The sequence below is a fragment of the Rousettus aegyptiacus genome, unplaced genomic scaffold, assembly GCF_014176215.1.
Source record: "Rousettus aegyptiacus isolate mRouAeg1 unplaced genomic scaffold, mRouAeg1.p scaffold_m13_p_3, whole genome shotgun sequence".
Lineage (NCBI taxonomy): Eukaryota > Metazoa > Chordata > Mammalia > Chiroptera > Pteropodidae > Rousettus > Rousettus aegyptiacus.
In genome coordinates, this window is record NW_023416306.1 from 167,946,144 (window position 1) to 167,963,159 (window position 17,016).

Below are 17,016 nucleotides of genomic sequence, written 5' to 3' on the forward strand. Positions count from 1 at the left end.
GTCTTAAGCAGGTAAGAGGCTGTGAGGGAAAACGAAGTAAGACTGCTTGGCACAGGACGCCAGTGCCCCCCCCCCGCCCCCCAATGCTGAGGAACTGTACCCAGCGCAGGCGTCAGACAGACACGAAGTTATATGATTTCACTTAAGTCCTCAGCTTTTTACGCGCACAAAATGTACGTTCACGCCGACAGCTGCTAATCCTGAAGCCACCTGGTGCGAGTCTGGATCCAAACTGTGTAAGCGCAGCCCCGCCTGCCGTCCCTAGACTGGTGCGCACACGCCACGCGGCGGGGCGGGCACCCCCGCGGCCCGGCAGCCCCTGCCGCAGCGGCACACTCGTCTGGACTGTTCTGCAACTGAACAAAGGCACCGAACCTGCAGAACCCAGTTTTCAAAGGAGATGGTTAAAAAAATAATTCCCTCAAGAGCTGGAAATATTTTAACAGTATTTACAAGTGCCACAGGGGGGAGGACATGCTGGTTTTTAGTACTGTTGCCATTTTAGGCGCACTGCTACTTGGGAAGCTATTTTTTTTTTCTTAAAGTGAATTTTGCACTATAAAACCATTGATGTTAAATATGTCTTAAGTGGGACTCCAAATTGGACCCGAACTTTATTAAAATGAAAGTCCAATGCTACAACGTCTAGTAGAAACACTGTATCATCTCTACCCTATAGGGCAAATGCTGAGTGGACATTCGACTGGAAATTCGCTAACGGCTGTGGCGCAGGCTTGCTCACCTGGACACCTTCGGGAGATACCTACGGGGACTTGGAGCGACAAGTGGGCACACGCGGGCTACTCCATTCGGAAGGATCACATCGAAAGGCAGCTGTGAAGGCACTGCGACCATTCAGAAGTGTAAAACTCAGAGACCCAAAATCTAAAGGAGCCCACAGCTCCTCTGAGATGTGACCAAGTCCTCTCGTTTGACACTGGCTCCAGGGTGAGGTGTCACCGGTCTGGGGCACTCTACGGGTATTACACCCTGTCCTTCCACTCACACCAGGCACGCATGCACACGCCCACAAACACATCCACACGCGGGCCCTAATCATCTGAAAATCTGTTGGGCTTTGTCATAAGAAACACCTTTGTTCAGAAAGGGACACCAGAGGTTTAGAGAAATTAAGGTCATCTACGTGGTGAGGGACAGATCTGACAAACCAAGGATCCTCCCCAACACCCTTTTCACTGTGCCATGTAACATAAAAGTTTGAAGAGACACTTTTTAAAAAAGAAAAACTAAAGGATACTTAATAATACAGAAGTGATCATATACAGATACATAAATATCTTAAGAGCATCTTGGTTAAACTGATGATGAATAGACTCCTGACGCTGAATCTTTCTAAGACATGAGGTTTCTGTTCCCACAGTCTCTCAGTGGCAGGTGAAGGAGGGCGGAACAGCGAAAGATCCATGGAGACCGTGGTATAAAGATAAGTTTAAATGGGCTTTACAAAGCTCATTTGTCTTTGCGGCTCACGGTGCAGAGGGTGACCATTTGCCCCCATATGACGTCTAACTGACCTTAAATAATTAGCGTAACTATGGGAAATACATTTAAAAGTCAGAGATTTCATATTTTTATGCATGACCGAGCGTTTTCCAGATTAACCATTGCAGATAAATGCGCGGCGTGTCCCGTCGTAAGGGAAAAGAGGGCGCACCGGGGGCAGACGGTGGTGGGAGCGCACCAGCAGCAGGCTGTACCCCAGCGACGGCCAGCGGGTCCCTCGGGCCCACGTTCCACGTGGGCTCTGGCGAGTCAGGACAGCGTAGCCAACGGCTCCGCGGTGCTTACACGCGCGGTCACAATGAGCAGGGCCCTTTTAAGCGTTTCAACAAAATCAATGTCATTCAGCATAATTTTTATAAACTAAATGTACAGATTTTTGGTTTACATTACTTTGTTAGAGAATTTAGAGAATGAAATTGAACCCTAAAATGTGGTTCTGAAATACCAAATTCGCCTCGATATCCCCCACTTCCAAACGTGACAACTCTCACCAGGCAACTTTCAACAGCGGATGCCAAGTCCTCATCTCTTTTTTGCCAGATCAATCTAAAGGCAGAGGCTGAGGTCCTGCGGACGACTTGCCTCTGACTCCTAGGGAATGGCTTACTTGGTATTAACCAAAGTCCGTTCTGAGATGGTATTCCCAAGTATCTCGGAACAAATCAATAGTACTGCATCTATGAATATGCTCTAAGAAAAGCAAAATATTCATGGAAGCATAGAACGATTTTACCTTTAAATAAAAATACTTTATTCATCATTCCTGACAGGTTATCAAAATGTACATTGTTAACCAAGTAAAAATGGTACTTCGAAATAACTGACTAGGGCATTCTCGAAGGATTTTTGGTTAATTTTAAAAGAGTAAAAACCACTTCCAGTCTCCCTTTCCACACATTCCTCACAAGCTTGCACTACACCTGCTTAAAATCGAACACATAAACAATCATATGGCCCCCATTCATCACAGAATGCACATTTTCATTTACAATTAAAATAAATGGAAGTTACTACGTGGGAGTTACCTTCCTTTGTCAAAAACTTTCGGACTTACTCTATGTTTAGTGTAACTTTGTGAATCACATCAAGACAGCACATGACACGTATTAATCTAACACACACACACACACACACACACACACACACACACACACAGGGTAAAGTGCAACACGACAACAGAACATGTCTACAACCCTCACGTCCTCCAGCTCCCCCAGGAGGGCTTTCCGAGTAACCGGAAATAGTAATGTTCCCAAGTGTGTGACACTCCATCCCACAGACTAGGTGCCTTACTCCTCACTGATATTTATTTTGAAAATCCTATTTGCTTTGCTTCCCCTGTGGCTTCTCTCTCTCATTCTCCATGAGAGTTTCGAAGCTGTGATTCTTTTCGAACCTTGAGAAAAACCGACTCTTCGGAGCCACATGAACAATGCTTTCGAAGTGCTCGGGTGATTCTTAGCACGCCGTACTGTAAAGGTTGCCAACGACATCTCATCTGTAACGGGGAGAACTACAGTCATTTCAATAAAAGCAAGAATTCCGCTAACTTGGCAGCAAATGCTCTAAGGACTTCTGGCACCAGCCACCAAACCTTTCTACAGGCAAGTACCGAACTAGCCCTGCAACAGCAGACGTTTTGGTTGCATGGTGTTGTGATATTAAATTATTTAACTAGAAATGCTTTTGTTCCTGAGATGAGCACAGTCAGATTAAACGAGTCCCCCCAACGCTGCCCACGGGACACTCCGCTCCTTGGCGCCAGCCTCACTAGCTTCGGGAGAGTCGTGTCCGGAGTATCAGTCAGTCTTCCCCATGGCGCCATTTCTGCGACTCGTCTTGCCGAACATCTGGTCTAATCTGGTTTCTCATGCCACCTAACACGTTTGCTGTCGCTTCCGTGGCGACGATCAGAGGTTTCACCACCGCCGGGGGGATCTGGCGCAAGACTTCGCCCACGGCGCCCGTGACCCCTCTGCTCTCGTGCTCGCGAGCTGCGGTCTCGTAGAGGGTGTGAGCCGTGTCCGTGATGCCCTGGGAGGGGGGATGGGAGACAGGGAGTGAATTCCTGGTCAGAAAACCCCTAACGATTCTGTAACGTGCACGTCGGTGGACTTAACATCATGTTTGTGACTAGAGCAAAAAGAAGCCGCTTTTGAGACAGCCCAGGAAAATCATTTTTATGACAAAATTCCAAATACAAGGACAAGAGGCGATTATTATGATTTAGTATTCTGTTGTGACAAGTGCAGAAAATGTGGCTAAACCACAATTTCACATGGAAAAGCTTACAGAAGAATTTAATGCTCGAAGAGTAGCTTTGCTGGCACTACTTACCACCCTAGTTAAATCAAACTTAGCAAACAAAGCTTCTGGAATAAATATAATCACTAAAGGCATATGGCGATGGTTCCTCTGATTCAACTGTAACAAGAAAACCTAATTCTATTAAGCTCTAGAATATTATTTAATTAGTTTTAAGTTACTGGCTATGTATGAGGAAAGATAACTGTGGAACATTCAATTAAGATAAAGGGCTAAACGGAACATTTTACTGGATTAAGTAGAGAAAATTCTCAGAACATAAAGCAGGAGCATTTTTAATAATTAGAAGCAAAGCTTCTGTAGCATTTTCTCTCTTCCTCAAAACTGCCTACCACTGAAATCATCATGACTGCAAAGCTTTAAGGCTGAATACATAAACGTGTAGGTCAAGCCAAAGTGGTCAAACTTCACACATGACTTTCAAATCTCTGCCATCTAACTCTGAAGTGCCTCACGGGACAGGAGGCACTGGGTCACTGTCACCGTCTCAGTGAAGGCACAGCGCATGGAGCTTTGGGCTCTGGGGAAATCAAGGAGCCTCGTCCTAACCCGGAATCTAGCCATCATTCTGACAAGCTAACCAGAGCGCCATCTCTACCCGGCACGGCAGGCAAGAACAAGTAGTACCCCTAGGGGAATACGGTAGAGAAGAACTAAAAAAGTGTAAGTGCTACTTTTAAAACTATCTGTAAGATAAGAGCCAATAAGTGAAATCGTGAATACAGTGAAGAAAATGCATACGATTTATACTTTTGCCACATCCTCCTCCTCCCCCGCTGCCAGCACAGCTCCTTAACCCGCAAACGATAAGAGGGTATCAGTTTGTTATAATAACTGCCACCACCTAGTCTGGAGACAACAGAAGTCAATACAAATCTCAGCTTCATTGCTTAGCTGTGTGACCTCAGACAAGTCCTTTAAAGTGGTGGTGTTTGAATTAAAGCAAATAACACATCCAAAGGGCTCGGTACAGCTTAGCAGGTACTAAGTGTTCATTAAATAATTCCTAAGTCACCACCTTACAACTGCCCGACTACCACAGAACAGAATTACAAACAGCAGGGCTCGGCAAACTTTCTCTATGAAGAGCCAGATGGTCTTTGTTGTTCGTTTGTTTTTGCAATCCTCTAAAACTGTAAAAATCATTACAGGTCCATACAAAAGCAATCATGGGCCAGATCTGGCCTGCAAGCTATAGTTTTCTGACCTCTGATCCAAAGGATGAGCCTATCTGTGAAACACACGGGATGTTTTTCTCTTGATCTTTGAGTTATTTAAAAGAAGAAGTATTTATCACCATTTAGGAACCTCTATTTTAAAAGCTTTTGATATGGACTTCAGATTCAGCCTAATCAGGCACCATCTCGATCCACGCTTACTGTTCTCCCCTTCCTTCTGCACAGGGGCAGTTTCAGAGAAGGAGAACTGAACATGAGACCCGATACCCGGGTTCCAGTCCTGGCTCCATTACTCTTCTTGCTGGGCCTGTCTCCTCCTCAGTGAGCGAGGAATGCCGCCTGTCTTTAAGGGTCACTATATACGCGGCACAAAATAAGTACACAAGGACTTGTTCTAAAATGAATACGGATAAAAGCAGGCGAGCGTTATGCAAACCGCACAGTGCTGCATATCCGAGAGCTACCACGCCCTGCTGTGCACCGCCCTGCTATGTCTTGAACCCCGGGACCTTCACGACAAACCTGACTTCTCACAAGTCTACTAATAGCTGGCCCAATCCTGGCATCTGTAGGAAGTCTGACTGGTAATCATCTTTCTTTATTCTCCTGATTAAATCTCATTTTAAGAAAGGTGACCAGTGGTCTTGCCTTCATTTATCCACTAATACATTTCTGGGGGCCCCCTCAGTGGTCTTCCCACCACCGAGGCCACTTCTGTCAGGCACTGACCTAGGCACTTCTGTCCACAGGACATCCCGGGGAAAAGATCTTTAATGAAATCCTAATACACAAGTCAATCCTAAGTAAAATGACCTCAAACATTGTGTCACATTAGAAAGAATGTGAAAAAAAATTAACACAGGGGATGCCCCTGACAATGGCTTTAAAGAACCAGGGCTCACTGTGCCACTAAAGTTCAATGTGGCAATGTTTAATAAACATCAAGATTCAAGTAGTTACAAATCACCACGTCCACTCTTAACACCTTCTTTCATGTATGAACAAAGAGACATTCCTATGGCGGTGTTTTAGAGAAAAAAATGGAAACTAAATGTCCACCAACAGGAAAATAAATAAATACTGCTATATTCACACAATGAAATACTAGAAAACAGTTTAAATTAGACCTACATACATTGACATGGATATTTCTTGAAAGACATAAGTTACAAAATGGCGTAATATGATGCCATTTACATTAACTTTTAAAGCACAAAGAGTATGTTTTGCTTATGAATGTGTACTCCTATAATAAAAGTATAAAAACGTGTACAGAAAAATCTGTGCCACTTTCAGCACAGTGAAGGCAGGGGCATGAGATCATGGTGAGTAATTTACCTAAAAAGTTGTTATTTAAACAAATCTGGGGTAAATATATTGAAGCATAAACATGTGTTGGGTCCAGCCGGTGTGTACCGGCCTCTGGTCTCGCATCCCTGCTCGCTCTGCAGGGGGAGTGACCCGCCCTTCCCACTGGGTCCCCACCCTCCTGGGAGCCCGGCGGCCACACCAGCCACACCACAGCTCCTGCTCTTACCTTATGCAGACACCGCACCTGCTGTTGGTGGCAGTTCCCGTCCATGCTCAGGGGTTTCTGGGAACAGATGCCACCCACAGAGGGCTCTTCAGGTGAAAGCTAGGAAAGCTGGGGGCTGGCGCTGGCTTGTCCGCCCAAGGACACCTACCTCTTTCACGACACTGTAGGCCTTGGCCACGCCTTCCCGCAGGTCCACCGGCTGGTGGGCTAACCTGTGATGAGGGAACCTTCTGATCCTCTTGGGTTCAATAGAAAGGGTCCCGGGAGACACCATGTCATAAGCAGTCTCTGCCGCCGCCTGGGTCATTTTACCAGAAAGCAGAAATGAGTCAGAAGGCAGTCGGGAGACTCAGGCTCCAGCAGGGCACCTCCCACAGGGACTGAGGAAGAGCAGAGGGTCTCCCGCCCCTCACACGGCTCTTCCACAGGGTTTGAGTTCTCTACGGGATTTATTACGTTTATAGTAAGAACATTAAAGTGTACATTAAAACCTTACTATCTGGATTGAGCTTATTTTTTCTGTCCTTTCTCTGTCCTCTCAGAACATCCTCCAAGTTACCAAGTTAGTCAAGAATGCACAGCCTGAATAAGGTCACCTGGACCTTAATATAGCAAACCTTCACACACCTCCTATTTGTCTGTAACGCTTTCTTCACGTTTACCTGTGACTTTTTCACATAAATGTGGTAAAATCAATCCTTGGCTAAGTTAATGGCTATAATGTACCTGAAACAGGCTAATGAATTTGACACTGTATTCCACTGCTTCATTATTTAACACTGGAGAGCTAAGCAATTAAAAAAGCATGATATTAAATCATTACAAATAAAAGATCTATTCTCGACATTATGCATATTCTCAGAGTATCATTTTAAAAACAAAATAACCCAACTGTTTGTGACAACGGCTCGTCCTCCTTATGTAGATTCAGGAAGCCCGTGGAGAGATACCTGTATGGTCTGAACCATCCTGTTGGTGAGCTCCAGGGCAGCCATGGCTGTTGAGGTGCCGAAGGAGGCAGCGCCTCTCTGAAACCCCCTGACGATGCGGCCATCCTTCCGGTACTGCTCTATTGGTAACCAGACCAAGTCCCTCAGGCCTTGCACTAGAACAGTCAACACACAGCAGTCAAAAGAGGGCCGGAGCTCTGATCTCTGCCAGCATCCCACCGCAGAGATGGCAGGTAAAGTTCTGTGTGCATGACTACAGACGCAGGTTTTCTAGAAAGATGGTCCTCACTTAGACTCAAAGGTATCCATACCCCCAAAGGGTTAAACGTCACTGACCAGGCAACTTAAATATGTTTTGATTTTAAAAAAAAACACCTCACCTAATTGTACCAGTGAGTGCATAGGCCCGACGCCTCCCAGGATCCCCGGCAGCTGGTTCTTCTTTATGTCGGTGAGCCATTCGCTGATTGCATATGAGAATAATTTGTCGACACCTAGCAAACTAGAGCAAATGACTATTAGTATATAGGAACAAGAATTCTATAGCTTTGGATAAGTTTGAAGGATTTTCTTAGTGGAGACAAAAGAAAATTTACAAATTACAAACAAAATATTATAGATGTTCAATCTGAATATATACACACATACAAATGTATACACACATATATATGTAATCCAACTGTAATGTTAATAATGTCTACAAGGTTTGGGTAATATGTATAACTGTGTTTTTCCACTGTTCTTATTTCTTGAACATCTAAAGCTCCAGCGTAGGATAAACTCAACATCAATTGCCATATGGTTCTTAGCTATTAAGAACCATTACCTTCTGAACTTCCAGTCTTTTTACTAAATAAAATGATTTACAACTTTGGGAAATTACAAAAAATATCATAATTATAGCTATTTTTGAAAAATACTACTTCTACTCTCTCAGAATAACAAATAGCCCCTAATCAGTAAGGATACTCTGAAAATGAGCTCTTGGTAGACAATACTGTATAAGAATTCAAATATGTATGCTCTCTAAGGAAATTCAATTTTTAATTTGTTGTAAATGAATTTTAGTTACTACACCTTAAAGGCTTATATAATAATAGATCAACTTACCCGTGCCGATAGAAAAGCCTCTTCAACTTTAGTTCAGAGCAGTTTAACTGGGCCAGACCAATCAAAATCCCAGCTAATGTACCCTTTAAAATGGAAAAAGCCAGATTAGTATGTAAACCGAGACTCAATGTTTATAATAGTTTTATTCGAGAAAGTGAAAGCGATATTCACTAATGAAGCTGAAACACTTAAAAATATTTACAGCAAAAAAAAAAAAATACATATCTTATAATACATATGACCCAAATTATATCAAATTTTACTCATGGGTTCTTAAGCAAATAATATTTAATTTACTTTAAAAACAGAATTAAATTTTAATATCTTGTACTTCATTTCAAACATCTACATAAAACTATAACAGGAAAAGTTTTTTTAAAATTTGAGTTCATCAGGAAAACAAATTGAGAATATTTTGTAGAATATATTTGTACAAAGTTTCCAAACCTGATCCATTGAGACATGTTTGCCATGATAATCAAGTCGAATAGGAACTTCTGAGGTGAATCTAAATTCTCTGAAGAAAAAGAAAGAAGGCAGTTATTTATATTTAAAATTACAAATAGTTAAAATTACATATCAACTAATTTATTCGACTGGAGAATGAAAATAAGAGCAAAAAAAATAAATAATGCGAATATCTTAAGGCCTAAATAAAACAGATTGTCTTTTAGCTCTACCTTTTCTAAACTTAATATAACTAAACTGATGTTATAAGATGATTGTATTTATTTCACTATATTTAAATTTTCTCATAAAACCTTTTGCTTGGTTTACTAAATGTTTATCTTAGAAAAATTTATTCTAGCAAATATTCTCAATCCATACAGAGAACAAATTAATAAAAGCAATCATCAAGATCAAGCAAACCAAATAACATAACCATTACTGAGAAGTAAAAAAAATGAAATGAGGTATTTTTTAGTTCCATGATGAAGCTGAAACAGCCAGAGAAAATGAACATGAATCCCAGTTTTACCAGTTATGTGAGATGCAATCATGGGCCAGTTACTTAAACTCTCTGAGCCTAAATGTCTCCATCCATAAATTTTCCATGCCATTTACACTGGTGAATTTTGGTGAGCATTCTTGAAATTAATATTTGTAAACGGAATATCGACACACAAATATTGGGAATTCTGTGATAACGAAATTATAATTACATGGTGATGGTATACATCAAACAAAAGGGGCTGGCTTCCAAAAGCCAGACTGTAACTTGGAACTTGAAACACATTTTTTCTTCAGAATTAATGTTAGTGATTCTCTCCTGAGCCATCCCACAAAGACCACCTAACCCACAGCAAAGTGGACATGCTGTGCTCACACCGATCACACAGCAGCCTGGGGTCCTAGGCCCTCCCTCATCTTCCGCACTCATCTCCGTTTGGTTCTCTGGGCGACGGCCCCCGACACCTGCCTCTTCCTTTCTCACTTTTTTTCTCCATGGCACATAACAGGACAAATCATACATTTTAATTATTTGTAAGCTCAGTTAAACAGGAATCTTTCTCCACTTTGCTCACTGTGCTTAAATGTGGTGTACATATGGTAAGTGTTCAACAACTATTTGTTGAATAAATAAATGTTGAATAAATGTTGAATAAATGTTGAAAGGGTGATACTAGGCCATCACTCAGAAAATGCGCTAGCTCAGCCATTAACTAATCGTGTGATCCTAAGCAAGTCACCTCGCCTCTGGAATGAACTTCCTCACCTGTGACGTAATTTGGACAACATCACTGATTACCATCCCAGGGTCTTGGGCCCTCTGGGAGCTTTTGAGTGGAAATAGAAATCTGTAAACTATTTCAAATAGTCTCATGAAAAAAATAAACACTTACCTAGGATAAGTAAGTAAGGTTACACAAGCTGAAAATTTTTTGTTTTCAGGCCAGAATTTTAACAATTCAAGTTTTTATATACTGGTTATCCAGTGCTTATAAAGACCAATATAGTAATTTATATGTGATTAATATAAAATGAAAATTCAAATTATTACTTAAGATACACAATTTTTATGGTAGAAAAAAATTTTTAAATAAAAATATCAATGTGGGAAAATAACACAAGAGGTTCTTTTGTGATGGAAAGGTTCAGGACCACCAGAGACAATCCATCTCAAGATCTTTCCAATTTTTCTATTCTGTTATTTTTTCTACCTTTCATCAACATACAGAGATTTAAAACATGAAAACAGTCTAAAGTAGTTATATTGCTTACTTTGGGCTGAAGTCTAACCTCAGAACTTAGAGGGGAAGATAGAATTTGAGAACATTGATGTCTGTGGAGGAGGAGCACAGAAAACCAAAAGGCAGCTAACTGTCACTCATACCATAGGTGGCACTGACCTTCACCTTCTCTCCTTCCAATAGAGCCAAGGCTCCACGCCTACCACCAAGGGTTGGGACAGAAAGAAAATGGGAAGGATGAATGGGTCTGAAACAAGGGATAAACCCCAATGTGTAACCAGCTAGCCAAAGTGGCTGGGCAGTAGTCACAGCACACGGTTCCACAGGGGACCTGGGTTTCCTGATAGTGCCAACTTAGCCAAGGAGGGAAGGGTCAGGAAAGACACAGCAGTGATGGAAGAGGACAAAGAAAACGAGATGGAAAATTCCAATGATGAAAAGGGAGAAATGCTGCAGTTGCAGTGGGTAAAGGAAAGAGAAAAAGGGCTGACTCGTGTTTGCAGAAGCTCAAAGAAACTGTAACAGTGACCAGGAAGAAAGGCGCAGGAGGGAAAAAGGAAGAAGCTAAGAGAGAAAGGAAACTTCTCCTACAGAATCGAGAGATGAATCCTCAACCAGGGTTACCATGTGCACATGAGAGGTGCCAGTGGGGAGGGACCACATAGGAATGAACAGACCAGATGATTACGCGGCAGCAGAGAGAAGCCGATGGAACCTCATGAACACCTGTACACAAACGCGTCACATGACAATCTTCGAAACTCTAAATTAACTTCATTTGTTACCAAAATTAAATGATTTACCTAAAAAACACAGGCTGATCACTAAATGACTCTTCTTCAGCTGAGAACTCCTTCTGCTCCTCCCCGTTAACCACTTCCGCTGAATTGGCACTATCATTTTGGGAAGGTTGCTTTGGCCCAGGGAAAGAAAGAACTAGATTTGGCTCCTTTGAGGTACTTAAATGCCTTGGCAAACTGCAGGTAACATCGGCTCCAGGAGACTTTTTAACTGAAAATGTAATGTGTACGTTTGAAAAATTAGGTAGGCTTCCTTAGAGCAACCATTTAAATCAATCTAGATTTACCTTGTTTTGCTACATTTCATTTAATAAACACAATTAATACTACAGAGAAAACTTTCGCCTTTTCAATTACTAGTTTGACATAAATTACATTTGCATAATTGAACAAAAAGAAACATAGAACATATTTATATAAATGAGAAAAGACTGTTTAAGTACATTTTCAAAAAAGGCTTCATAACCATCAAAATCAATCCAAGTACTTGTAATAGACTTTTCGAACTACACATATTTAGTACCTTCTGGATCTGGAGCCATTAGAAGCTCTACTTCTGTAGAAAGACTTGTGAAGAAATCCTTCAGGAAAAACAAGGCATCCTAAAATTATGAGATGTAATTGTAAGTAATATGGTGGAGGGGAGTACATCTATTTCTAACACTATGAAACAAAGCACGTTAAAGTCTCAAATTTGACTCATTCCTCATACATAGCTATATCTGAGTCCTCGCACTGACTGTCAGGTGCTGCTCTGTTCTTCCTCTTTCCCTCTCTCTCTCACACACACCCCGCCTCTTGTTAAGTCTCACAGGTCTATGAGAAAGCTAATTTATAGATGTGAAAACGAAGACACAGAAAAGTTAAAAAATTACATAGCTACTTCTAAGTCAAAGTACGTTTTTGTTTTCTTAGCAATGCAGCATTCTTATTTGACACGAGTTCTCATTCTGCATTCGTAGTAGTAATATTACGACAATAATAGCAGCTGGCATGCCCTGCATACTTACCTGTGCCTTAAAAGTTCTTAATGTCGTATTTCTACTTTTAACACTATGTAATATTGCCTTAATACATTTTCTTCACTGAACGCGATATTCGAAATAAAAATTAAATAAAATCATCCACTCAATGTGGCCTCTCCTGAAATATAATTATAAACAAAAATGTATGAATCTGTCTCGATGTTATACATGCAATCTACATTCTCCTGTTATTAGCAACTTGATTTTGCCCACCTCAAACTGACAAATCCATTTTGGAGAGAATAAGAAAATTAAATTCTTGAGCCTGTTCTTTCTTACCCTTCCCTTCCATTTAGAAAAATTCTAAATACTAACCCAAAATGCAATGGGAAAGTCCAATATAAAGTCTAATATTTGGCAGCACACCAAAAGTTTGCCTGGCAAGTGCAAAGGATCTGATGAACTAATGACCACATTTAGCAGAAGTGTAAGTGATGGAAATCAGAAAGGTATTTTTCCAGGTAACAGGGCATGTGGGAAACTGGGGAATGGAACTGAAGAACCAGCAGGAAGTTTCAACAGGATCAAAAATATTCAGATTCTTGCAGAAGGGTAGTAGGTTCATGAATTGTTTGTTGTATCATTATGCTTTACACATATATGTATATTTTATAAATTATTTACAACATACATATTTATTGCATATTACTACATATATATACCAAATAGCATGTATTAATAAAATGTTAGTTAATAGTATATAAAATGTTATTCTTTGGCCACTAGATGGTGATATTTTAATGCTATAAATGTTTTGACTCCATGACTGCCTTCAAAAAAAAAAAAAATGACAGAAAATTCCAGGTACAAATATATTCTTAAATAACAAACGACTAAAGAGACAGTGGTTTTTATCCATTTTCTACAAACGCACAAAACAACAAAATACTAATTATCTGCTTTTCGAAATGTTCTCAGAATTTTTTATTTTAGTATTTATGCTAAACTATTTTAAAACCAGTGACACAGTGACACTTCACAGAAGAAAACATACAAATGGCGACTAAGCACATGAAAAGATGCTCAGCATCACTAGTCATCGGGAAATCCAAACTAAGACCTCAATGATCACTAAGGAAAACAGCTCGAATGACAAAAACGAGACCACAGCAACACTCACAGGTCACTGGTAGGAACATACAATGGTACAACCTCCATGGAAACCACCTGGCGCTTCTCATGACAGTTAAACACATATCGACCTTACGACCCAGAAATTCTGTTTATGATACCCAAGAAAAATGAAAACACATGTTCTTAAAAGACTTGTACACAAATTTTATAACGGCTTGAGTCATAAGAGCCAAGAACAAGAAAATCTAAATGTAAATAAATGAGTAAATGGATAAATTGTGGTATATCTACACATGAAATCAGACTGCTAATACGTGCTACAACACAGGTGAATCTCACGGACGCGATGTTGAGGACAGGAAGCCAGATACAATTCCACTTGTGCGAAGTCGTGGAATGCAAAAGCCAATCTCTGGTGGTGGAAGTGGTATCAGTGACTGCTTTGGGCAGGAGACGGACTACACTGCAGGGGACTATGTGGGTACAGAAAATGTTCTATATATTTCAATTAGTGTATGTACTGGTCAAGCTCAAACTGTACACCTACAATCTGTGCGTTTTATTATATGCAATTTATACCTCAATACAATCAACTTTTTAAACTTTAAAAAATTTGTTTTTTATGCTCAACTTTGACCATCAAATAGTTATTTCTAGCTTTAAGGTCCTATGATACAGAATATTAACAGTGCAGTATGACTTAAAGTGTTAAAAAGAATGACTTCTGGTGCCCTATGCAGGCAATTAACAAGCAGCGATGCTGAAAGCCCACGGAGTGCGAAGTGGTCCTACCACACGGTCCTCATTTCCAGCCTCCGCTGAGCACGGACTTCTCTTACCTGAATGTCCTTACATCTCATCTCACAACCTGACTTAGGCTCTCAACACCTTTACAAAACTCTGGGAGTGGCTAACTCCACTGCATTCCGTAAGACGCGCTCGAGTCTCGCCTCCTCCAGAAAGCCTTTCCTGATCACCGCTCACTCTTCCCAACTCCCAGCCTGGCTTGGGAGCCCTCTTCCGGCGCGGGCAGATCATCCTATGCCTAACTTTATCACCTGGACGCACCACAGGTGTTAAGTCATGTTTGAGGCTAGTCTTCCCACTGCACAAGAGACCCTTAAGGATGAACTGTTTCTTCATCTGCATCCCCGGCATCCTAGTACAGAACCTGGGACGAGGCTGGCACTCAGCAAATAATTTGGAACCAATGTATCTTCCCTGCACAGACTTCCAGGCAGTACGACACTAAACTGACCACTAGGCTGGGGCAGTCAGGAGATCTGGCCCATTCACGCTTCTGTCTCAGACTGCCTAGTTCATGACCTTCGCCATCTATTTACGCCCGGTCCCTGGATGGCAATCATTCCGTCTGCCTAGTTTCCTGCCTACCCTGCAGGCACGCTGAACCTTGTAGGCAACTGCACTGAACTTCAGCAGCGACGCAACTTTTTAACTCATTTCCCGTTTGCCCTGAAAATACTCGCTGGTGACACTGGTGACTACAGCCTTTACCCCGAGATAATTCGTGGGTTACAGTCCTAACGTTACCCCCAAAGTCTGCCACAAAATATTTTGCCATTATTATTTTCACACAGCTCTAGTATGTCAACAGTCTTTGGGAAGAAAAATGACATCATTCTATTTACAGCATTTTGTTTTTAGTCATGGTATTTCCATTTACAAAATACAGTAATTTTCAATCACTGAAACTGTCAAATCCCAGAAAACATAGCAATTATACACATGATGTTAAATTAACACTAGCAGGGAGCTGCGCCTTTTTTCTAAATGAGCAAAGGGTTAAAAACATGAGAAAACAAAGTGTGGCTTTCACATTCACTGCCTATGACCCAGTGAAGAGAAATAAAGGCGGAGATATGCTTGGTAAGAAAAATACTACTCAAAGCATTATCATTCGTCAACTGATTATTTTTAACAAAGAATGAAGAACTCAAACATTTGGTTTCCTATTCAGATGACCATTTGCTATCTCAAAATACGGTGTGTCAATCTTAGAAAATGCAAACCGAAAAGGATTTCTTATACAGTAATAGATTTCACTAAGGCTTCCACATTTGTAGCCTGGCTTTGTTTTCCTGGTTTTCTCATTTTGGGGAATTATTTCCCATTCCTCCTCAGTTTAGTCATAACATTTATTTCCCTGACTGTTTTCTCTAAGATTAATGGTTTCCCTTTTAAAATCATAATGTTTTATAGTTATAAGAAGAAATTAAGCTCAATATTAAAGAAAAAGTCTATTAAAGAAAATTGGACTTGCTAAATCTGGTAAAATTGTATTATAAAGATGGATCTTGCTCAAATTCTTGCTCTCATGTGACTTCCACAGATCAAATTTCCCATAAATCCTTCATCATATTCCTACTAGGCCAATGTATGGATAAATTAAAATATGGGTATCAAAAGAAATATTCTCATAATGAGAAAGCATAAATCTAAAGTACTCATTGGTAAGTCTGATCCCGCTCAGAAGCTACAAATATTAAAATTTTGCTAAACTTCTGTGCGTCACTATATATTTTCTGAGATTTTTTTACAATATTATTTAAGCTTATTTCTGAAGTACCTGTTACTTATTTAAATGAGTCTTCACTGAGTCAACGTTACTCAGTCAATATGATTTAAGTGAACAAATATCACCACCTCACACATACGCTGCTTCCAAACCAGAACGCATACCAATATAAAGTAGAACAGGAGAGTTTTATTTCAAAAGCAAATTTTAAAAGCACCATGTTTTCTTCAGGTGATACATGCTTCAGTTTTAACATTTTTGACTGTTGTGTGTTACACACCAAACTAAACATTTTATATACACTAGTCTCATTTAATCCTTCTTTCTTAAAAAATGATGCTACATGTACTACTATTTCTTCCTTTTATCAATGAAGAAACCAAGGCTTGGAGAAGTTAAATAACAGCCAAAGCCATTCTACGAGCAGAGAGAACTGGGACTTAACCCAGGTCTGACCCCAGGCCTACGCCCCTCGCCCCACATCGCATCCCTATGGACCATCGTATTTCCATACACCATGAATATAGTTTGAAGAAGAGGCATCAACTACATTTTAAACAGCTCTCTGCAAAGCAAAATTCAGAATAATTTGATTGGATGCTTGTCAGAATGTGAGAAAGTGGGTTTCTTTACGTCTTTCCATAAATCTCTGTTGTTTGTGACCTGTTTAGGTGCCAATTTAAAAATATGTCATTTTACCCAGGGCAGAAAAAATTCTCTTCCAGGTGCTGAGATTAAAACACAATCCTTTATATCTTTGAATCA

General features: G+C 40.7%; 1 protein-coding gene across 3 annotated transcripts in view; it reads right to left on the bottom strand.

The window, feature by feature from the left end:
* Positions 1 to 1,563: 1,563 nt before the first annotated feature.
* The window catches only part of ATG2B (autophagy related 2B), a 56,874-nt gene continuing 41,421 nt past the window's right edge, over positions 1,564 to 17,016 (bottom strand). For 2 of the 3 annotated variants that reach the window (XM_036238893.1, XM_036238892.1), the window contains 8 exons: positions 12,140 to 12,218; positions 11,620 to 11,827; positions 9,072 to 9,141; positions 8,625 to 8,707; positions 7,895 to 8,016; positions 7,515 to 7,669; positions 6,713 to 6,862; positions 1,564 to 3,558 (listed from right to left, as the gene is read on the bottom strand). In XM_036238893.1, the coding sequence (XP_036094786.1) occupies positions 3,328 to 3,558; positions 6,713 to 6,862; positions 7,515 to 7,669; positions 7,895 to 8,016; positions 8,625 to 8,707; positions 9,072 to 9,141; positions 11,620 to 11,827; positions 12,140 to 12,218 (1,098 nt within the window). In that variant the 3' untranslated portion in view covers positions 1,564 to 3,327. The remainder of the gene's footprint in view (positions 3,559 to 6,712; positions 6,863 to 7,514; positions 7,670 to 7,894; positions 8,017 to 8,624; positions 8,708 to 9,071; positions 9,142 to 11,619; positions 11,828 to 12,139; positions 12,219 to 17,016) is intronic. The other variant, XM_036238891.1, reaches the window with a different exon arrangement.